We start from the raw sequence: 24066 nt of genomic DNA on the forward strand, positions 1-24066 counted from the left end.
ATCAAAAAGCATATGTTTCAGGGCACATAAGAAGGGAGAGCCCCACATTTCCTATAAAGTTACCCTTTTAGAATCATAAGAGAGATGAAAATTCAGTAAACAGAAACAGAGGAGGCATAAGATATCATGAATCTCATGCCAAACACAATAGAAAAGCACGTGCTGTGTCCAAGCGCCACTAAGACTCATTTAAACTCTGAAATTTCTTTCTTTGAGGTCGATCTACTAGCAGATTATCTTCCTGAATATACGCCCTCACTGTAGCCCCTTTGTGCTGCTCTGGTGATGCAAAGAGGCCAGAAAGCTGACTTAGCTAGCCAGCATGTGGACACGATGGGAGACTAGGTGTTGCCAGAGCACTGCTACTCCCAGAGGCTGTCACTAACTGGCACATGAGAGCAGGGCTGAGTCTGCTCTGATTTGTGCCTGGACCCCATATGTTTACTTGCCTATTGATTCTAACTGTCACACTGAAATGTATGGTAAATGCTCACTTTGAGGGTCAATCTGAAATTCCCAGACACTAACCTGGCAAGCCAGAGGGCACTTCACCTCATCCCAATAATAATACTTTAAAATATACAACTATACAAGAACATGGGGCCAGAGTCACTGGGGGGTCTAGGTCAGCATACGATGGCAAAGCCCCTTGGCGCAAAGCCCTGGTGATGGAAATCTGGCAGAAGGAAAAAGTTGTGAAGTCCACAACTTCAGCGGACTGGGGTGAGTGCGTAGGGAGGTTTGAACTGCTAAATAAATGGACGCAGCCGATGGGTGTGATGATGAATGTGCTAAATGTTCACCACATGCCAGCAAAAAGCCTAATGCATGGTGTTGTGGCTAAACTACCTGCCATCCCTTGGGAATTACCCCTTCTGGGTGAGTAGGAATGCTGTACACGCCTGCAAACTGCCAGCTCTGTTTGGGGAGTGGGGGAGAGAGGGCGCAGAGGCTTATGTAGGAGGAAAACATTTAAGCTATCCACATCCCAGAAGCCTTGAAAATGGATTTGGTTTTTGTCCATGTCCCCAGTGGAGTGACATCTTTAAAACATTGGCAAGTCCCGACCATCAAGTTCAGCCTCCTCTCAGAGTTTAGCAAGAAAGGAAGGAGGTGACTGGTTAGGCCATAACGATGACTTGATAAATAATATTGTACCTCAAGCACATGTTTGGTAGGGGCACAAACGAGCAAGGGTGGGAGGGTGAAGCAAGTATGTAGCCAGTCCTAGAGAACTGACAGCCATGCAAGGAGGCCTACATGGCTTCTAGTTAGACTAGATAGCTCTTTCCTTCCTTAGTCTTTTCCTAAAAACTTGAAACTATTTCTAACGGGCTTGTTGGTCAGCCAGCCATGGAAAGGGAGAAGAGTCTATGAAAGGAGCATCAAAAAGGGAGTAACTTTCTTTGGCTTCTTGGTTCTGCTTTCAGCTACCGCAATGTAGCTTGGGAATAATTTCAATGACTTTAAATGACAATAACAGAACTGTTTACAGGTACTGGGAACTTCTGTACATGAACTGGGGTCCTAGTATTGTCCTCTTGTAATAGGCTCTTCTTTCTAACTCATGCACCGTTAGCCTCTCCAGGCCTAATCTTCTGAAACAAGTGCCACTTACTGGGAAGGCAGAAAGCCCTCCCAACCACCCTGCAAGGGGAGAGACGCAAAAGAACTTCAAAAAACAAACTTTAAAACTGACTTCAGGAACACAGATTTGAACTTGAAGAACCTACACTAACAGCAGGCACTTTATCCTTGGTACCGGCTCTTCATAGTAGTTTGCTCTCACAATACCCATTAGAAGGCCAGGAGATTTCTTATGCAGGTACAGTAAGGAGGACAGAGTGGGGAATGAGAGGGCTATAGTAATAGCCCTTGTGAGACTTCATATCTTTCTAGGAATTCAAAAGCAAAAATGGATTCAATGGGACCCCTATGATTTTAAAAATTTTGGTGGAAGTTGGGAGTACACCTTGGTCCAGATACAGCCTCCCGCCATCTGTTCCTTCAAATGTCATCCCCTACCAACAAGAATAATCTCTCGCTTATGCAGGCAGGTCACTTTCACCTAGATCCCTTTCTCAATCAGGTTAGATGAAAAGGAGATATAAAACTAAATAGCAGCAAGTGGATGATAATGCAGCCAAAAATGTTGCCTCTTAGTCTTCATATAAATATTGAACAAAAGGGGTTACATGATGGATCCTCCATAACCTCACACATGAAGGCCTTCAGAGAACATCAGCAATTGCACAGCATTACCCTTTGGGAACTCTATGCGAAAAGTCAATGGAATCACTCATATGCTTAAAATTAGGCACATGCCTTATTACACCTTGCTGAATCAGGGCCACAGAGCGCAAACTTCAAGACACTGGGAACAGAGAGCATTCAGCACCATGCAAGAAGTGCTCATTATTCCTGCAGGTTCAACTCCATATTTACTGGGTCTGCAATGGTTGACTATACAAATTAACTCTGGGCTGAAATTTGGCAAGATTTCTGGTTTCACTGTGTTTCTTTTCTCTTATGCAGTAATTAAAAGAAGCCTTATTTTATTACAGCCTGTAATCTGTAATGTGAATCCAATCTTTTTTTACCTTTTTATATTTAAAGCAGCTAGATTCTCATTGTCATAAAATAGGCAAATGCAGCAGCACGCTACCTTGTTTTTAAATGGTCTAAACATAGATTGTCCACTCTTCACTGAAGCAATAAAACAGTGTATCCATTTTTATTAAAAAACAAAAACAAAAAACCTTCAAATGAAATTAAGCCACAAACATTTTCAAGTAAAGTTGACCAAAATAAATAAATATACTGCTTCTTCCTCAGAATATTTATATAAACTGAAAAATTTAATTGGGTTTATTTAAGGATCTAAAAGGCCATTGCATTATTGCCATCTAAATGAGAAAATGTACGCAGCATCGAAAACAAAATCATAATTCCATAAGGGGTTTTTTAACAATCCTTTGTCAATCATATCTGCTATGCTGATGTTTTGCACCTCTGAAAGCCAGAGTAGGTAGCAGCTCTTCATTTTCTGCTGGATAAAATACATAGGGGTTGTAGTTATTCAACTATTATGAAGGATTAAATTAAAAACTGAATTACTGGCGAGTCTGCATTTTAATTTTTCAAGTGGTGACCTGTAGCTAGTAATTCCCTATCTATAAAAGATACAATAATTTCCTACACTAGCCAGAGACTATGTACAAGTGCAGGCAACAAAGCCTGCAGTATTGTTTTAGATGAACCATACTGATCGCTCTGTACTTCCTTCAGGCCTCCTCTTTCTTGCTGAACGAACTCCAGGGAATGGCATCATGTCGGGCTTTCCAGATGGATTATGTGAAGCCATAGCTCAATGTCATTTTCAATAGCAAGACTCATAATTAAAGGTCAAATAGTCACTTCATCTGCAATCAATCAATAGAAGAAGTACTAATACTAAGTACTAATCAATCATTGGCAAATGCACTAATAAAAGCCATGAATCAAATGTCTGCATGTGTGTACTCACATGTACTGTGTATATATGGGGAGAAGAAGAGAAAGAACAAAGTGTCGTGGAATATGTGAGGATACCACATTTATCTTCACTATTTGTAAGTTTATATCCCTAATTCACTAGTTAAATGAAATAGAAATAAATATGGTTTTGTGTGCCAACATGATATATACTATTTAGAAACCACTGAAAGGACCATTTATATTAAGAAATATTAATCAGTTTATGATACTGAATGAAAAATATAAGGGATCTAGTCAATGTAATTCATCCTTATGCCCTGCACCCTGATCTTTGAGGAAAAATAGGTGTGTCAGCTGTTCAGTATATAAAATAAACCCCGGCTTATGGGGACAGCACTTGTCTCAGTGTAGAGTGAGCAATTTTTCATGAATTCAGCATTGTAAGTGGCAGTTGAGCATGCACTGCATGAGAATTAGTTGGTTTCTTAATATGGTGCAGGAGAAATATCTTACAGAAGTCTTCTGGTGTTTCTCCTATTACCACTTCTCAAGCTTTAATGCTGTCCTCTCCTTCCTCCTCTTCTGTTGGTTCCACTCTAAAATCCCCAGGGAATGGACAAGAAGCACCTATCAGAGCTTCACATGTCAAGATGAGAAAAACCAAATTTCAAGCCTCAAAATAAAGCTACTGTTGTAGGAGGTCACTTATATGTTACCAGTTGCTTAATGGCCATGTCTTGAAGGTAAATGAAAACAACCGCCCAGAATGGGCTTAAAACAAGATCCTGAATTTCAGTGCTGCTCTCAGACACTGTGGTGTTGGAGACAGAAGTACTCACGTGAATGCAGTTTTTGTTGCATGATTTACAGTAAATATTCCTTGTAAAATGTGATGGAACAACAACATAGCATGAGTATCTTCTACCTATTATGCTCCCACTAAAGTCAAAAGCAAAACTCTCCTTGATTTCATTGGGAGCAAGCTTGGGTTTCTGATATAAGTAAACAAGGATCTGGTACACTGAACTGTCATTCAAGAACAGTTTATTGTTATACACACATTACCCCTGCAATACTGCCGGAGACCGGGAGAGGAACTTGGGATAACTTTACAATAAATGTTAATTGCATGGGTTAAAGATTCCTATTTATGCAACTAGCTTTGGGGGCAATTTTCATAACACTAAATCTTTGTTAATCCAGATCTTTCTGATAAGCACCATCCACTTATTTATTTACATATCTATGCATTTTTTATGCAGCTCCCTTTGATATGATATCTGGACACCTGGGCAATAATTAACAGAAACAAAAATGCATACTCAGTCAGAGGCAATGGATAAGCAGTAATTGGCAACTGATGGACAACAGGCATGCTTACACACATGCACAGACACTGCCCTCAGACCTGCTAACCATGGGCTCTGGTGAACTGCTAAAAGGACCATTTTCCACAAAGGGGGGCGCTCCATTCAGAATGCCTTGGTTCTGGTCTCTTACAACAAAACTCCAGGAACCATCAGCAAGAGCAACGTAACTGATCTTAACAGCAGAGACTAACAGGGGGTCAGATGCAATCTCTTAGGTAGCTGGGTGCTAGGCTATTCAGAGCTTTAAACCGTAAGCTAGTGCAAACGCCCAGAGCATGAGAGTGCTCCCAGTTATCTGCCCACTGGGGAGGCCAACTTCAGCAAGAGGCACCAGCTGGAACTTCCAAGTGTTCTTCAAGGGTAACCCCAGTGAAGAAATCTACCCGAAGCTGACAAAGGCTAACATAAACTGTGGCAAAGTTTACACCCAAGAGGAGGAGCTGCACTATTCTGGCCAACCACCCCCACCACCTATCAACTTGCACACCTATTTGCCTATACTAGCTACATGTATTAGTAGAGAGGAATTATATGAGTGCTGGAGAAAACAGGTTCCAAAGAGTCCTGAACTTTTAGCTGGCTGCTGTTTTCCCACATCTGTTGCACATGCACAGAGCACTACAAAATGCATGCAAAACCTGACTAACTTAGATGTCTCAGGGAGAGCAGTTACTTTTAATTCAGCAGCTGCTAGGAGCTAGGAACCAGGTAGCTTCAGGAAGAAAATAAAAATATAGAAAGAGGGGATTGAGTCACAAGCTAGTGAGGAAAAGGATGTAGAGAAGGAGCACTGACTTCTGCAAATGCAGTGTGTGATTCAGGCAGGGCTATCCTGGAGGGTTTAGCATGAGAACAACTAGTGACAGAGGAACACAGATCCCTCATTTTTTCTGGGTGAAAGCAATCCCCTGGAGGCTTCTCATGTTTAATTACTCACTGTAGTGATTTTATTTGCACAGAAGTTTTATAAGTGTGTGCAGTCTACACACAAAATCATATTTTCAATAAAAATTATAAAATAATTGCACATTCTTAGGTAGTTGAAATCAATGCCCTTTGTTCTGTTAGATCATAGTTGTACTCTAGGTGTGCAGGTAACTTGGTCTAATCACATATGTTGTACCGTGCTATACTTATATGAAAGAGGAGTCATACGTGCTACAGCTTGTCTGAAATTGTACTCAGAGCAATGCAAACTGATTTTATTAACAATTAATTCAAAGTATCCAGGCAGTCTAAAATAAATCAAAATAAATACTTTCTGTATATAAAAATGTAACTGTAGAAATGCTACTCAGTGGTAAAGATTGTGGTTACCATTCCTTTCAATATATCCAACTCCATTTAATAACTAAAGTTTTGTCTTTGATAGTTACAGGCCTGAAAAGGTTGATACTCAATTATATATACTGTACTTTATCAAACAAACATTTTCCAGTTTTGGAAAGAAATGAGAAAACATACAGCTACCAATAGTGCCACTGACTGACCAGCAGAAGAGAGCAGGAATAGGAATGGAGAACTATCATGCCACTCTAAACATAACTATTTTAATTTTATTTTGTAAGTTTCTATCAGACCATGCTTGTTATCACTAAGTAATTTAAAATGACAAATACTTCAATAATTTTTTTGACTAATGAATTGTAATAAATAAAACACACAGTCCAAAGACGCTGCAGACTTCAGATAAATACAATTAAGCTGCTAAAACTACGCAGAAAACAGAACTGTCCTTAGTGATCTATTTCGGAATATGTTAAATGCTTTGTGCACGACAAATGCTAAGCAGTTTTGAGCAATAATATCCTTCTGGGGTGACGGTGTAGGAATAACTCAGAACATTATGAGTAATGAACCTCAAACTTTATCAATATTGGATTAGGGTATCGGAACATCACAAGTAGAAAATGAAGTAGCTCCCTCTAAAATAAGAGCAGATTAATGGCACTGCAGTACAACTACTGAACTCCCAGTTGAGAAAACTGTGCTGTCTCCTTTTTAATAAACATTTATTTACCCTGTGCAAAAACATTACCATTAATATATCAATATTAGTACTGTGCCATTCACATACTTGTCACACTGAAACAACTGCTACTTTGATTTAACAACATTTTCCAACAAAGCGAATTATTGTGATTGCACTGAAAAGCTAAACTTGATCTCTTATAATGACTTACCCAGGGTGAGGGATTTATGTGTGGAACAAAAAATGATAGCCACTGTGTCTGCTGGTGTGAAACCAGAGTTATTCCTAGAAAAGAAAGTTTTAATAATCTCTTTTAGCAAAAATCTGCTTAAAACATCTTTGATCAAATGTGCCACTTTAAGTACCCATACGCATGTTCATAACACTTTGATCAGCTCTACTGACAGAAATAATTCTACCCAAAGATGCACAGCAGTGGGTTTTTTTTTAATTTAAACAGATTTTTTTCTCACTTGTGGCAAACTTTCTAATGGATAAATTCCCACAACCTAAATCCACCCAAGGTTACTTCTACATACATTCTGTATCACATTAGTGGCCAACTCCCCTTGGTAAAAACTGACCAACAGACAGTAAAGATATAGATACATTTCTTTCTATTCAGAGAGAAGCTGGGCTTGAGGTTTATAGGATAAAATTAAGGCAGGAAGGTTGGAAAAGTGACCAACAGAGGCATACGATTGCCCAGTAGAGGTCATATGTTCAATCCAAAGGGGAAATAGCTTTTCCTGAAACTCCAGATATGTATTTATTATACAGTTTAAGTGGCATCCTACTCAAGGTCCTGTAAAAATGGCATTGTGGGGTTCTACAACTGGGCCAGATCCTTGGTCCAGGAAAGGGCCAACATTACAAAAGGCACTTAAAGATGCCCTAAAGGATCATTTAGGATTCTCCTCTCACCCGGGAATACCCTAGTGGCATAAAACTAGCAGAGCTGGCTCTATGCCACGTGCACCCTCCCCCTGGATAGGCAGGGGGCATAGCCTGAGTATGCTGCACTCTAGCAATTCCCAATCAGCAGAATAGTGCCTTAGGGACTGCTTCAGGCAGCAGAACTTAGAGCAGGACTGTGGGTGCTCTAACTCGCATCTGTGACACCTGGGCAAATCCATTGCCTTCAACAGGAGTAACTGATTGGAACTTGATTAACCATTCGGTAGAAAATGTACAAGAAGGAATAGAATCCAGCTCTTTCTCTCTTAGCTGTGTTGCTTCTGCAATGCTAATGGGGGAGATGCAGCAAAAGCATCAAGTATTAGAATGAAGTCATCCCTGTTTTGGAAGCATGCCCCTAAATGTATGCATAAATAAATACACACACTCTATACTGTACGTCTGCTCAAAACAGTCTAATCCACTTACCTTGTAGAAAAGAGGAAAGTTAAAAGCATGAAGCTCAGCTGAACAAAAAATACTGAAAGAGAAACAAGTTAAATTTAAGTTTATATGGTAAAAATAAATTTCACATAAACCACTGTACAGTATGCCATGTACATACCTTTTACACCTGCATAAAGGATGAAAAGATACACATCTAATGCTTAGGGATGGGCCAAAACCACTCAGAGAAATTTGATCCAGCCAAATGCGTGGGCTTGTAAAGACTTGCAGAAAGGACAATTATTTTGGAAGGAGCAATGGACATCACCATGTCTGAGGAAGCATTTCTATAGCAAGTGCGATTACTATGGTTATGGCAGCACTTGCAGAAGCACTGCCTCTGAATAAGGTACTTATTGACATTATGTCTCATTGACAGAGAAGTTGACTGGTGAATGCCATGCATCCATTTCCAGAGTACTGCTTTATAGGAGAGATGACATAGTGCAACCTTCTGACATACGTTAGGTGCCAGATATATCTCTGCTTAACAGATTGCAAAAATCATGTGTAAGTGTGAATACTTCAGACACAAACATGCATACACTCTGATGTATATTGTCCTCTTGATGAAATGCTTGTATTTTCCATAATTGTTAACAGGAGTTATGAGACTCCTATATATATATATATATATATGTTTGCATTCCTATTGGAAAAAAGCCAGTTCCTAGCAGCGCGCACGGCCTGAAACTCTCAGCAGTTGTTGAGCATAGCAGAACTTTACAGGTGTGGACATTTTTGAGAGTCTTGAGGGGGACCATCCTCTCAGCTACCTTACTTAATGTCTACGTGCTAAGCATGGACTCTGAGACCACATCCCACCCAAATGCTATGTAAGAAATGGGGCATTACGGAAAGGTAACTGACAAGTGGCCTTCTCAGACATTACAGCATGTGTGTGGGAATCAGGCTGGCTATGTGACATTTGAAGAAACTGAATGATATGTGTGGTCACACAGGCTGATTGAGTAGATCCACCTTAGCGTGGGACTGCAGCAACCCCCTGAGAGATAACACTAGGATTTGCAGAGAACTTTTAGAAGAAGGATGACGCATTTTATATTTACTAGAAATCTGGTGCAGAGCCCCCTCCCCTGCAAAGCCTAGGTATGTGATGACCATGATGCTAATGTGTCCCATTGTACAAGGTAAGGTAAGGCAACAATTTATAACTGGGTGTGGCAAATTGCCGATACTGTTATGCTGGGTCTCGCGCTTTCTCTTCTTTGGGGAAGGTTCAGGGCGCCATTGCTTGCCTCTGAACTGGTATTTTTAATTATCCCACTAGTGTCCTTGAGGAGTGGAGTGGAGAGGGAGGGACCTGGGCCCGCCCTCTTCTCCAGGTCCCAACCCAGGGGCCCTGAGGTTAGTGGTGAACCACTTGTACTGGTGGTTCCTTCCCCTGGGTTACTTCCCTCTCCTGCCCTTCAGCTTGTGGAGGGGCTTCTTGCCTTCCTTCTACACAAGCCAGGTGCCCCTTACCTAGGGTTTTTGGACTTCTCAGCCCACTGCAGCACTCTTCCAAACTTTCCTTTTGTCTCTCTTCAAAACTGTTCTCTGCTCCAACTCCTTCAAACCGCTCTCTGCTCCAACCAAACCTTCCTGCTCCAACAACCCACACTGTCTGCCCTGAAGCAGGGGTTTATATCATGTGACTCACTGCTGGTACTCTAATTGGCTTCAGGTGCTCTAGTTAATCTATAGCAAACCTTCCACCCCTTGCAGGGAATAAGGCTCCCTGCTAACACTCTCCTGCTGCCCTCTGGCCATGTTGTATCACACTGGGCAATACTGTTGGTATGACACATTAAATCAAGACCGAAAGAATCTCTTAACTATCAATGAAATTTTCCATTTATTATGAGAATTTCCTGTGATGGGCACACTCAAATTTTTGCCTCACATTTCATTTGGTATTTTACTTCATAAACTAAGGAATCAATCCATTGTTATTGAATTGTAAATAATTTTTCTTTGGCATATATGCATTAATTTACCTTGAACAGAAAATGCATCATTTCTGTAATAGCTATATAGAAATAAACACCAATGTTGCTAGCAATGCTATGTTGCTACCAATGCATACTTTACTGAGGTCAGAATATTAACATACAAGTTATCTTAAAACAGTAATCTGGAGAATAATAAATATACTTTCCTCTTAAAAATCTCAGGCCAAATTCGCCACTGAAATAACATGGCACATAGCCAATGACTCCAATGAAGTAGTATAGACTTTCCTTATTTTTCAACTTTCTAAATATTTTAGAAATAAAGACATGCCTTATCTTTAGCAAATTATAGATCTGCAAGTGTCAAGGCATACATTAATGTCTTTGCTAAGGAATTTTAGTTACGCACATTAGAACTGACTAAATATAAAAAAAGGCAAAAAAATAAATGAAGTTGGATGATTTTCACAATTTCAAGAAACACAATGTTAATTCTGGAAGTTGTTCTTTATCCTGAATATGGCACAAACAGACCAATCTTTCAGAACACTACTGTAAATAACAAGAAAAGCAATGGAAGCCACTGGACTGCATGAACAGTCCCAAAAACCATAGTTTGCAAAGCAGCCTTGCCTGTTTCTCACACCAGTTGTTATACTGTCAGAGTAACATGAGTGTCTTTTATTCAAAGTTTCTCTTTTACTTTCCTTACATTTTAACTGAGAATTTATGTTTTCCCCCTCTATTTGCACAGATTTGTGCATGGAAATTACAAGCACATCATCAGGGGAGAATATTCCTCTTGGCATGCATACCCTACATCTGAATTCTTCTTGGTTTTATATTTCCTTCTCAGCAATTTTGAAAAAGCTAACTAGAAGTATATATTTTTTATTTGTCCTCATTTTACAATGTCAAGTCTGCAGTTTACTATCAATTACACAAGCATTTCATCATGTTGCATTGGCAACAAATACTGCAAGTAATATTTTAGATGTTCATAGTGCTTTTCATCTGAAAGTGCTCCACAGATTATCCACCACTGGAAAACAGCCACAGCTGGGTGAACACCATGGATGGGGGTGCAAAACCCAGCCTTACAAAAGTAGTGCCATGAGAGCTATAAAATCTACACAGATTAGACAAGGATTTATCTAAAAATCCCACAGCAAACACAGCTGTTTTTACTAAATTCAAACATTATTCAATTAAGTGATGAACTTTTTATGAACTGAGTGTTTTAAAACACAAACACAAGATATGTAATTATTAATTTCTTTATAGGAGTGATTTTTTTCTATTTACTTAGAACAAGTGACAAATATTATTTCCTTTTTGTATGTCAGGTGACAGACTATCTGAAGAGCACATACAATTTTGCAACCAAGGATGCAAGATGGAATGTAGTAAGTGGCAAAACTTCTATTGACTTCAGTGGGGCCAGGATTTCACTCATGGCATCAAGGACACCAATATACTAAAAGCCGACTCAGTGGTTTCCTGAAATTCAATGGTTTTATACTAAACAGGATTTGAACTACCGTGCTGGTATTGGGAGATCCAAGTTACACCCCCCTACACTAATATGGGCTGCTGTATCTGTGCGGAGTGAGGTGGGGGTGGGAGGAGCAGATTATGCCTATTGGGAAAGCAGGTGATACTGGGAATTCTGACGGGAAGGGCAGCTTTTAAGCTGCATTCAGGACTCCAGAGGAGCCCTGTCAGCACAGGAATCCTGAGTCAGTGAACCCCTTTGCAGTCTGGGCCACATGTCTTTCCCAAGCAGTGCTGCCCACTTTTAGGGTTACACTAGCTGCCTACAGCTCCGCTGGTAGAGTGGGACAGTGAGTACTTTGTGCTAAGGGCAAATTTCCACTCCCAGGGAGCCTCTGCTAAAGAAAGACAATACAAACCTTAGTCTGCCTGAACTATTAAAAATTAATAATTAAATAACAAGTAGGGAGGTGATAGGGGATTGTGCTGTTTTGGTTCTTAATGATCGTGTAATGTATTTTTAACTGATGGATACCAGGACACTATTCTCTTAAATATATTATTTAAATCTAATGAATAAATTAAAGGGCATCTAAAATGTACTTTCTAACAAATTACTTCAACTACAGAAAATGTATCATCATGTAAAAAATCCCAAATATTTTCAAGATTTATAACACAGTAAGGAAAGTAAAAATCAACTTTTTATAAGCTATTAACATAATTTTGTGTCAATAATAGCTCCAACTGGAATCTACACTTTCAGTAAGGCGTGCCAAATCAAAACATGAACTGCCCTTTAATAGATACAACTTCAACAGGATGAACATTGATATTTGAAAACTTATTACTTTAGAAAGGAAGTGCTACTTTGAGCAATCTCAAGTGTATATAATAACAGGGTTCATACTTTTATTACTTAACGTCCTAAAAGTATGCAGCCTCTAGGAATTTTTCTAATCTATCTTGCTTGCAAGATGCATTAAAAATACAAAATCTAGCCCCATGGCAGTTAAATATATTTCCTTCTTGTTTCTTTCCAGTACACACTGTTCATTGCACACAAGAGACTAACAAGTGATAAAAGGGATACTTTAAGACAGAACTTACTTATGAACACTATTATAATCAAGCTAAATTTATCAAGGTCAATATTTGGATTGGAGAAAGTGTCACAGAAAGTTGTATAGATGATCATCAGAAGCACACAGCTGCTGATAGCACCAAATGGAGGTTTCTTCCTCTCAAGCCAATCCTTGATGCGTCTTCGGACAATCTGTAACACAGAAATCAACAGGTTGCCTCTTTTCAAAAATGCAGGGAGCAAGTTGGGCATCACAAAATGAATCTGACAGCGGAAAGACATAAAGAGAAGAGAATAATTCGGATGATGGCCACAGTGGATTTCAAAGCTTCTCTGCCACACAACTCTTCTTCTGGGGAATTTAACATTTGTAGTGCAACTTCCACTGGGCATCCATAATGAGAGTATATTTTCAAGTACATTCAAATCCATCCTTAATCATGCCAAATGTTCTTTGCTAGCTGTCACTGAGACATGCCCATTAAGCCTCCCCAAAGTTTATCTCCTCTGCTGATACTAATGGATGTATGTAATTATCACAGTCCCCTTTGCATCAACAGACAATTCCAAGTGCAACTTTGGGAATCTTAAAAATCTGACATCTTCAGGAATTTCATGACGGTAGATAATCGAAAGTGATCCATGGAACATTTTAATATTTAAATAGCTAGCGATGCACCAGAAGTTTTTAATTAAATTATAACTCATGCTTGAAAAGCAAAAGTGCATGTGTTGTGGGAGTTTAAATAATTCAAACTCTGAATATCTAGTTTTTGTAAATCTAAAGACAAATGCCATTTGCATGCTTTTAGAATACCAGAATTAACACATGAAAATGAAGAAACCTACAGTGCTTAGTGTAACTTTTCTACTTTCAGGAAATTGAATCTGAAATTGTTTTGCATGATTTTGTTTTAGAGACAAGTTTAAAAGCGAAAGTAACTTAAACTTTAAAATTATGTCAAATTGGACTGAGCATCAGTAGAGACAACATATCTATCTGAGGTCTGCCTGGTGAACTCCTTTTATTTTTTGCTTTATTTTATATGGCTTGAAAAACTTTAAAGAATCATACAGCCATGACTTGTGTTAATTTTTCAGCAATCATACTGTATTGCCTGATTTCTCATGAGTTCTCCCTACAGTCTGTGTTACCACATTCTTTTAGAAATAATAATGCAACCTCATGGGGCATTGCAATGATAAGGTGCTAAAAGTATCATGTTACCTCCCTATTGCAATACCATTAATAATCATCACCATTATTGACTTAATAATACAGAACATTTTAGAGGTATTCAAGATCAAAATCAATGCAGCAGCACAGGTCCTTTTCACAAGCTAGCTGCCAAGGCTGGTGGATCATTCTTAGTTCTGTCAGTCCCTATCACAGCCTTCACAGAGTGCTTAAGATCTCTTAGTAAGGAAAGTCCTATAAAAACTCCCTATCTAGAGGCTTGGAAAGTAAATTTGATCAATTACATGTAGGACATAGGTTAAGAATTTTGAAAGTGGAGTGTAGGAATGCTGAAGCTAATTAAAGACTGACACCTCAAGATATTTCTAAAATTTCTGTTGACATAAAAGAGAAGACTTCTGGGAAACCATACGATAAAATGCTCTTAAGACCTACTCACAACTCACAAACTTTGAATTTTATGCCTGTCAGATGTAAAAGAAGGAACACAGCCCAATACATGGCTATGTTTTGGAGGTGCTGAAGAGGATCTTAATGCTAGGACATATAGAATTCCTGTTATCAAATCCTTTTAAAGCCACTGTATAGTGATGACCATTCTTCTGAAGCTGATGGACATGAGATAGAAAATTTTAATGAAACTGCATTGTGTGTACATTGTGAAACAGATCAAGTCAAAAATATCCTAATCTTTCCAGTCCTGGAACCTAATATACAGAGGCAAGGTCTTTGGCCTCTAACATGAGCCCTTGCAAAAGAAATACACAAGTTTCCCTTCCTTTTCCCTAAGACAAGTTTTCATTTTTTGGGGAAAAAGAAAAGCTACTGAAGACCACATACATGCTATTTGAATTGGAAAACTCTGACCTGTACCTGACTGTGATAAGAGGAAATACTGAAAAAGGTAAGTTATATACTTAGCCACTAAAGGGGTCAGCAAAAACTCTGCTAGATTTTCCACAGGAGCACTCACTTCAGTGACTTCCATTAGACCAAAAACTTATATACAGTATTTACTATTTATTCATGTTCTCCAAAGCGTCTATTTTCAGTACAAGAGTGTATTTTTAAGGGATCTGAACTAGTAAACACAATTTTTGAAGCCTCACTTAAAGCCTAAAACTCTGCAGGATTAAAAAAAATATTTTAATGATTTTTACCGAAATAATAACTGCCCCCAAAATGAACAAGAGCAGCGGAGCCAGCCAGCGAACCTGGCAGATTGATGGTGATAGTGCTTTACAGGCAGAAAATCTAAGACGGGTTGAAAAAAATCCTGTGATCAATGTGTGTTGAATTGATTAAATCAAGAACTCTGAAAGTAAACTGGAACCTAGGTTAAAATATTGAGAAAGAAAATGTCTAATAATAGCAAAGACAACAGAGATTTCTTCAAGCCTTGGCCTGCACTAAGATCAGCAGATTCAGACATCGACATCACTGGCCACATGCACCTCATTAATGGTTTCAGAGGCAGGACAATAAAGTCAAGAAGTGTCTGAGCAGATACTCTCATGGACAGATGAGCTTACAGCCTGGAATGGAAATGTGAAGCAATGACATCCAAAAATAAGTGGCCTAGACAACCATGTCGATGGAAAGAAGAGGAAAGGACAGAGCTTTGTAGAGGTAAATCCCACTTCTCCATATTAAAGGAAAATTCCACACAACTACAAATCTTAAAGGCAGCATCTTGTTAAAGGAAAAAAGGGCAGGGATGTTTGAAAACCAAGTCCCATTGTGGAACATAAAATCACTCGGCTTTCTTGCAGGCAGAGAGTTCTCACATCCCTTCCTTTTCACAAGAAAGTGATTGGCCAAGTAACTTCCCAAACCTTAAAGAAAACACACCCCACACTGCAAAGAATCGTAGGATTCCTACAAGAGATGGTTGTGGCAGTCTCAGAGGAGACGCTGGTCTTGATCCTGCAACCCTTACTTCTGCCAGTAACACTGTGGAACTACTTATGTGAGCAGGATTGGATCACGTGCCAGTAACCATATCAAATGTGAGGGGCTGTGAAGATTTAACTCCAAACCCAAAGAGCAGGACTCTCCCTCTCTCTCACACACACACACACACACAGCAAAACTTGTGGCTTTGGGGATATTAAATATGCAAACTGCCCACTTAAAAATGTTAAAAAGCACAATGTGAATGTTGCTGAAGAATCTACTGAAAAATTAGAAGATGATAAAACAAATTGTATGGCTTTAGCTCTCATACTACCTCTAGTTAGTGGCTTAAAGCCACTAAAAGTTCTGTGAGCTGGTGTCTTTCCCAATTTACTCCAAAACACAGTTCCACATACTAGAACTTTCTAGGGTTCAGTTTTGTTAACACAGAAATTAACGACAACAATACAACACATTTCAATAGAAATCTTTCCTTAGGCTTGACAACTCCTAGGATTTCTCCTTCTAGACTGTTCAGCCCACACCCTAGATCCTCTCTTTAGACAGCTATCCCATATCCCTTATGCCCTAATGGGTTAAGAGGTAACCTACTTCTGTGAGTCAGGACATATGTTCAGGTGCTGCTCCTTAATATTCACCAGCAGGAACAGCACTCAGTCCAATGCCTCATGTAAACACTGCATGCCTATTACAAGTTAATACTTTGAAATGGCAGAAGAAATCCATCACATATGTGGAGTTTAAAGAACTACTAATCAGAATAAAAAATGTATAGTTATACCATACATTTAGTGAGATCTGTTAGTGAAATGCAACTAGACTCCTTCCCCCCATGGAGGACATACAAGTTAATATATGAATAATTGTCTTATTCAGGAATGATTTATGTGGCCCATTACTGTTTGTTATTAATTGAAGTTAATTAGATATAGTATTTTTTCACAGTATATGGAAATGGAGCCTTCCTTGACATTTGTAATACCATAGGAAAAATCTGTACAATAGGCATCATTAAAAAGTACATATATCTATAACTTTCAGATGTTTAAACCCTAATAAAATAAAAGAAACTGGGAAAATGATTGTATAATCATATAACAAATGTTTCAGCAATTACAACATCACACAAAGCAGAATGTACCTTCTATTTATACCCAGTGTTCTGGGATTGATCTAATCTTTTAAAGAAGATATATTGTTAAAACTATCTTCCTTTAAACCTTCTAAAATGCATCAACTTTAACTCCTCAACTGAGAGTTTGAGTCATTATTCCCTTGTGCCTTACCAAACAATATTGGATCATTGTTAGCCCCAAATCCAGTAATTGATTTTTCCTCTCACTCACTTTCTCTCTCTTTTAAATTTAGGATTCCTAATTCTCCATTTTGTCTCAGTAGAACCATTATTCAATATAATTAATAATCATAAAAAACAAACAGCACCATAACTTTGTATTACGCTTTATGTGTTCTTTGCCTTCAAAAGCTCTCTTTTCATAGACTCATAGACTTTAAGGTCAGAAGGGACCATTATGATCATCTAGTCTGACCTCCTGCACAATGCAGGCCACAGAATCTCACCCACTCACTCCTGTAACAAACCCCTAACCTATGTCTGAGTTATTGACGTCCGAAGCATAAAAAAATATTGCATAACAGTCCAATAATCTCAACACACCTTCCCTTACAACAGGGGTGGCCAACCTGAGCCTGAGAAGGAGCCAGAATTTACCAATGTACATTGCCAAAGAGCCACGGTACTATGTTAGCAGCCCCCCATCAGCTCCCCTGCCCTGCTCTCAGCACCTCCCGCCCACCAGCAGCTCCTGCCTCCCCCTCCCGCCCCACCCCTCCTGATCAGCTGTTTCATGGCATGCAGGAGGCTCGGGGTGGGCGGGTGGGAGGGGAGCGAAGGCACAGGAGGCTCAGGGAAGAGGGCGGGAAGGGGTGGAGTGGGGGCAGGGCCTGTGGCAGAGCCAGAGGTTGAGCAGTGAGCATCCCCCAGCACATTGGAAAGTTGGTGCCTGTAGCTCCAGCCCCGGAGTCTGTGCCTACACAAGGAGCCGCATATTAACTTCAGAAGAGCTGCATGTGGCTCTGGAGCCACAGGTTGGCCACCCCTGCCTTACAAGGTAATGGCAACAAGGTTGGGAAGAGAAACACATACTGGGGACTACATCAATGAAGGCATTGGATTTGTAAGGAGTATAGGGACCAAGAAGGGGAGCAGATGGAAATGAGAGTACATATGCAGAGCAGCGCAGCACACACACACGGGATCTAGACCCTTTCCCCATTATTTTAGTATTTTGGTTTGCAACTTTAATCCACACAGATGGGCCCTTCCTTCAGTGCAGAGTTCCATTCATTTCAATGGGACCCTGAGCAGATCTCTTTACAGGGTCAAAATCTTTGTCTTTATAGCAGGTTTTTGTGTATATTATTATGAGGGTCACAGCCTTGCCCACCCTCAGGACTGTATACCAATTCACTCATATTCTTGCAGCCTGTAGAATTTAAAAAAATGTCAGTTGAGTCACTTGTCCTTTAGTAAAGAGCTCAAATTCTGATTTAATGTTGTGTCCTAAAAATGGATGAAGAGAAATACTAACTGCTTCCTTCTTTTAATCTGAGGAGAAAATGTTTACCAGGCTCTGGCTTTATTTATTTATTTTAATCTCGATCTAACTAGATAATATAAAAGTGATTTAAAGTGTGTGAATCAATTTACTTTCATGCGTTAGCTCTCGCTCAGAAACTCTCTCAAAGTAAGCCAGGATTCTATTTTCCAGGGAGTTTGGGCCATATGGAACACACTTTAAAAATTACCTACTAACATTTTGAGTAATTTAAAACTGCTATTTTCATAAAATTAAAAAACAACAGCATTCAACAGCAACATATACAAATACGCCTATGACATTTTATGGGTAAATATATATTTGTTCCTACTTTGTTTGCATTTCTGTGGAGAATTTGTTCTGTTACTTGTTAAAGTTAAGTGTCATAAAAAAGTGAATAATGGTCTGAATCCTGTTAATCTGTCATCTTAATTTTCTGCAACTGCTTTTCAGTAGTGTTGATCTCCCAGAACATCACTTCTCATTCCTGCAACTCACCTGAAGTTTGGTTATAAAAAGTAAGGCCACTTCCACGTGGATGTAAGTTACAAATCTACTTGATAAAGTGTTCCTTTAGAGGAAAGTTTTTCTAACCTTTGGTTTATTTTTAATTTTAGACCATTTAAAAATTAGATTACATTTAATTTAAGTAACATTTTTCATCCCATATGTTTTGTACCTCTCTTCACTAACTACAGTATACCACTTCCTTACCATTATAGGTTGTTCCTTAAAGTATTCGTAGTCAAAATTTTACTGCTAAGATTTCTATTTTCAGCTCCTTTGGCAGCTCATGTATCATTGCAGCATTCTTTTAAAATTTTGTTTACAAATACACGTTCTAAATGTTGGCAAAGCTCCTGTTGAATAATCTGAACAAGGATGCAGAAGACAGATCCAAAATCCTCCACTTGTAGAATATCACAGATCTTTTTGGTTGACTAGATTCCATGAAACATTGTGGCACTTACACAACTAACCTCATTCTATAGATTTGGGGAAAAGAACTGTTGGAATCATAACATGAATTTTAGCTTTAGTTAAGGTCTGTTTAATATGAAGTGCCCACTTTATGCTGGCAGAGAAATCACTGATGGGGCAACTGGAGAATGCATGAATGATAATGTACAGACATGCTTTTATTATTTATTCATAGAAAACAGTGGGTTTTGGTGTGCTGCTTTGAAAAATGTTCAAACTAGTAGAATATAATGAAAGCACAGTGAAAATTCTATTTCATTAACATTTAATCATAAATCACTCTTTAATATAAAAACATAAAATAAAAGTCTGTCATAAGCACTTAGGTGTAAAGAAAGGAGAAGATCTGCAGAATGGGGAAAGGAAATATTGCAGCATCAGTTGTTTCTGTTATCTGTCACTTTTGAAAGAAAAAAAAGGTACTAACAAAGAAACAATGATCTTTGGCCAAACTCCCCAATCTGAAAGACAAGATGAAACTGCTTAGGGATTGATCTAAACTCTACTTGGCTGTGTAAAAGTATTTACCACCTACTGTAATGAAGGCAAAAATTACCCTGACATGTCAATGTAGTTCATGAATAGCAACCTTCAATAATCAGATCAAATGCAGTATAACACTATGCTATATTGACCAGAATATATAAGAACTTCAAGACACTATAACATATATATAAATATTATCTCTAACAATATAACAGATCTTATATAGCAGGTGTTCTCTAACCCCCTATATGTGCATGCAATAGGAGGCACAAATCTCAGGTTGTTATAAAATATTGATCTTCAAGATCAATAAAATAAACAATGTTAGACTAATATTACCTATTAATTATGACACACACACACATATGGTACAGAGCTGTGAACTACTGACCATATTTGTTATAGCTCCCCAGGACGAGAGCAATGTGAACTCCATGGGAAGATCCAGTCTCTTATGGATGATTTCATTAAAATATTGCCAAAAGATGATTAGCATGAACTGGAAAACTGGGCATCACTACTTCGCACCTTAATATGAGAATTGCCAAACACTGTATGCTCACTGTTATTTGCTTAACACCAGGAACAAGATACAACTAATAGATTTTGAAAATCCAGCCTCAATTACTATTATTTAAAATAAGCAGCTATTTAGTGAGCCTCGTTTGTTAACTCATGTACACGATGGCCCAAACTTTCAAAAGGCTTCCAATTTGTGCACTTAAGATTGCACAGTGCACCAAATGATTATCTGTGACTACTTTTCACTGCCTTCACTGCCCAGTTATACATTCCTTTGACCTCCAGACTGGATTACAGTAATTTTTCATTTGAAAATACACCTGAAAGTTATAGTACAGTTAGTGCATTACAAGGGTGCTTGATTAGTTAGCATTAGAGCTGGTCAGAAACTAGAATTCCTGTTCCACAGGAAATTCCAAAATAAAAAAAAATTCATTCTAAACAGAACAAAAAATGAAATGTCAAAATCTCCCACCCCACAGGAATTCCAAAATGTTATTTACAAAAAGTCAACATGACATTTCATTTTGACCTTTTCAAAATATTTCCAATGCTTCCCTGCCAGGCAAGGAGTCAGGCAACTCAGGGATCCTGGAAGCACCAATTCAGAGGCAGACCACCTGAAGCCCTGGGAGCATGTCTACACAGCCCGCGGCAGCAAGCCTCCCAGCCCAGGTTGACAGATTTGGCTTAGTGGGGCTCATGCTAGTGCTTTAATATAGCTGTGTGGAGGTGTGCCTTGAATCATAGGACTGGAAGGGAACTCAAAAGGTCATCTAGCTCAGTTCCCTGCACTCATGGCAGCACTATATTATCTAGACCAGTGCTTCTCAAAGTGGTGGTCCGCGGACTGGTGCCGGTCCATGAGCCATTGGCTGCTGGTCCGCGGCGAGTTTCCTTATAAGAGCGTCAAATAGGATAATAATATGGCACTAGTCCCTGGCACATTGGAAAAAAAAATGCTGGTCCCCCACATCAGATAGTTTGAGAAGCACTGATCTAGACCATCCCTGACAGGTGTTTGTCTAACCTGCTCTTAAAGGTCTCCAATGATGGAGATTCCATTACCTCCTTAGGCAATTTATTCCAGTGCTTAACCACCCTGACAGTTAGGAAGTTTGTATTAATGTTCAACCTAAACCTCCCTTGCTGCAATTTAAGCTCATTGCTTCTTGTCCTATCCTCAGAGGTTAAGAAGAACAATTTTTCTACCTCCTCCTTGTAACAACCTTTTATGTACTAGAAAACTGTTATGTTCCCTCTCAGTCTTCTCTTTTCCAGACTAAACAAACCCAGTTTTTTCAATCTTCCCTCAGAGGTCATGTTTTCTACACCTTTAATAATTTTTGTCGCCCTTCTCTGGACTTTCTCCAATTTGTCCACATCTTTCCTGAAATGTGGCATCCAGAACTGGACACAATACACCAGTTGAGGCCTAATCAGCGCGGAGTAGAGCAGATGAATTACTTCTCGTGTCTTTCTTACAACACTCCTGCTAATACATCCCAGAATGATGTTTGGTTTTTTTGCAAGTGTCACACTGTTGACTTATATTTACTTTATGGTCCACTATGACCCCCAGATCCCTTTCCGCAGTACTCCTTCTGAGGCAGTCATTTCCCATTTTGTATGTGTGCAACTGATTGTTCCTTCCTAAGTGGAGTACTTTGCATTTGTCCTTATTGAATTTCATCCTATTTACTTCAGACCACTTCTCCGGTTTGTCCAGATCATTTTGAATTTTAATCCTATCCTCCAATGCACTTGCAACCCCTCCCAGCTTGGTATCAGCTGCAAACTTTGTAAGTGTACTCTCTATGCCATTTATCTAAATCATTTATGAAGATATTGAATAGAAACAGACCCAGAACTGATCCCTGCGGGACCCCACTCATTATGCCCTTCCAGCATGACTGTGAACCACTGATAACTACTCTTTGGAAACTGTTTTCCAATCAATTCTGCATCCACCTTATAGTAGCTCCATCCAGGTTGCATTTCCCTAGTTTGTTTATGAGAAGGTCATGCAAGACAGTATCAAAAGCTTTACTAAAATTGCAGCTCAGGTTAGACTTGGGCTCTGAAGCCTTAAGGAGGAGGTTGGGCTTCAGAGCCTGAGCCCCAGCCTAAGCTGCAACTTCAAGGCACTGCCTACACTGCTATTTTTAGAGTGCTGGCATGAGCCCTGCTAACCTGAGTCTCCCAACTCAGTCTGGGAACTTTCTTCCACGAGCTGTGTAGACATACTCTGGGCTGCTGAGGGGGAAGGAGTTTCGAAGCCCGGCAGGAGAGCTGGCAGGAAACCAGGCTGGTTTCCAGCATAAACCTTCCTGGCAGGCAGTTTCATTGCAAACGAACCTGCTGATATAGTCACACTCACACACAACACTTCAATGTTGATGAATCAGCATTTCCAATGGAAAAATGCTCCATCAGAAAATTTCTGACGCACTCCACTTAGCACTGATTTCCTATTGATTTGTGTGTGCAATTCAAGGTGTTGGTATGGAGCTATAAAATCTTACTAAATATGTTTTTTGGTCGTGGCTACCTAAGACTGCATCTCTCCCTACGCACTCTTTCAGTTAACATCAGTTACTAAAGCTGCTAACAGTCCTCAGCCTGAACATTTTAGGGCTAAAGACAGGGCATTCCCAATGGAGAGCCTTCATCTATGGAACTTGCTCCCCTCTTTGGTCTGACAAAACCTTGATTAATTGATTTTGGGTTATGTCATCTCACTTAGCAGTTGGTTTCTCGTAATACAATGCATCTTTCCTGAGTAATATTTGTGCACGGATCAAAGTATTTTTGAAAATTTTAATGACACTGTCTAGCACTTTGCAGTCCTCTCTGGGCCTCCCACATGTAGCGCTGTGGAGGATTTCACCCTATTTAGTTTTGCTGAAATACCACTTGCTTCCAAACACATTGTAACATTGCAATCCCCTCTTTCAATTTTCTGCCTCGGTCCCTGCAGGACTGAAGGATACATGAAATTTTGCTTGCTCATTTTTACCAAAGATTTAGTTTAATTCTAACAACATGTAATAAAGGTGTGACACAGGAATGCTGGTAAGCAGTTTCTCTTTATGGCCCCAATTCATAAAAGCATTTATGCATCTGCTTGACTCTAAAGCAATCAAGCAGTTTAATAGACTTCAATGGTTTGATTTTCATGCTTAAAGTTAAGTATGTGTTTATATATTTCCCTGAATTGGGGCCTACTTCCTTTCCTCTGTCATGTGATATGGTCAGAGTTACAAAAAGTTATACCTGTGTCACATGGCAGGGGATCAGTATTCATCGAGTCCAGTGGCTATTGCTACCATACAAGTCCTACAGGGTCTTAACTTCTTCTATCAAACAAGAATACTTTCCTAGAACCTTTTAAGGTGTACTATATGCTAGTCTTAAAATTCAGTAAAATTTACTATTATAGGTGTCTACATGGCAAGTTACTGTGCAGCAAGCCTGGGTGTGAATCTATAGTACACTAGCTTGCCACACAGCAATGACCCACGTGGACACTGCTACAGTACACTTGAAGCCCTGGCATGCGGCTTGGCATACTACCCTTTCAAG

The 24066-nt window shown here is 39.3% G+C and overlaps 1 protein-coding gene across 3 annotated transcripts in view; it reads right to left on the reverse strand.

Moving 5' to 3' along the window:
- Nucleotides 1-24066, reverse strand: part of SLC10A7 (solute carrier family 10 member 7) — a 194301-nt gene that overhangs the window by 23184 nt on the left and 147051 nt on the right. The window contains exons 8-12 of one of the 3 annotated variants that reach the window (XM_045019557.1): nucleotides 12783-12948; nucleotides 8206-8257; nucleotides 7031-7104; nucleotides 3991-4073; nucleotides 3166-3422 (exon numbers count right to left, since the gene is read on the reverse strand). In XM_045019557.1, coding sequence (XP_044875492.1) covers nucleotides 4015-4073; nucleotides 7031-7104; nucleotides 8206-8257; nucleotides 12783-12948 — 351 coding nt within the window. In that variant the 3' untranslated portion in view covers nucleotides 3166-3422; nucleotides 3991-4014. Of the gene's footprint in view, nucleotides 1-3165; nucleotides 3423-3990; nucleotides 4074-7030; nucleotides 7105-8205; nucleotides 8258-12782; nucleotides 12949-24066 lie in introns of those variants that run through there. The other 2 variants (XM_045019556.1, XR_006579922.1) reach the window with 2 other exon arrangements.

The sequence above is a fragment of the Mauremys mutica genome, chromosome 5 (genome assembly GCF_020497125.1).
Source record: "Mauremys mutica isolate MM-2020 ecotype Southern chromosome 5, ASM2049712v1, whole genome shotgun sequence".
NCBI classification, from domain to species: domain Eukaryota; kingdom Metazoa; phylum Chordata; order Testudines; family Geoemydidae; genus Mauremys; species Mauremys mutica.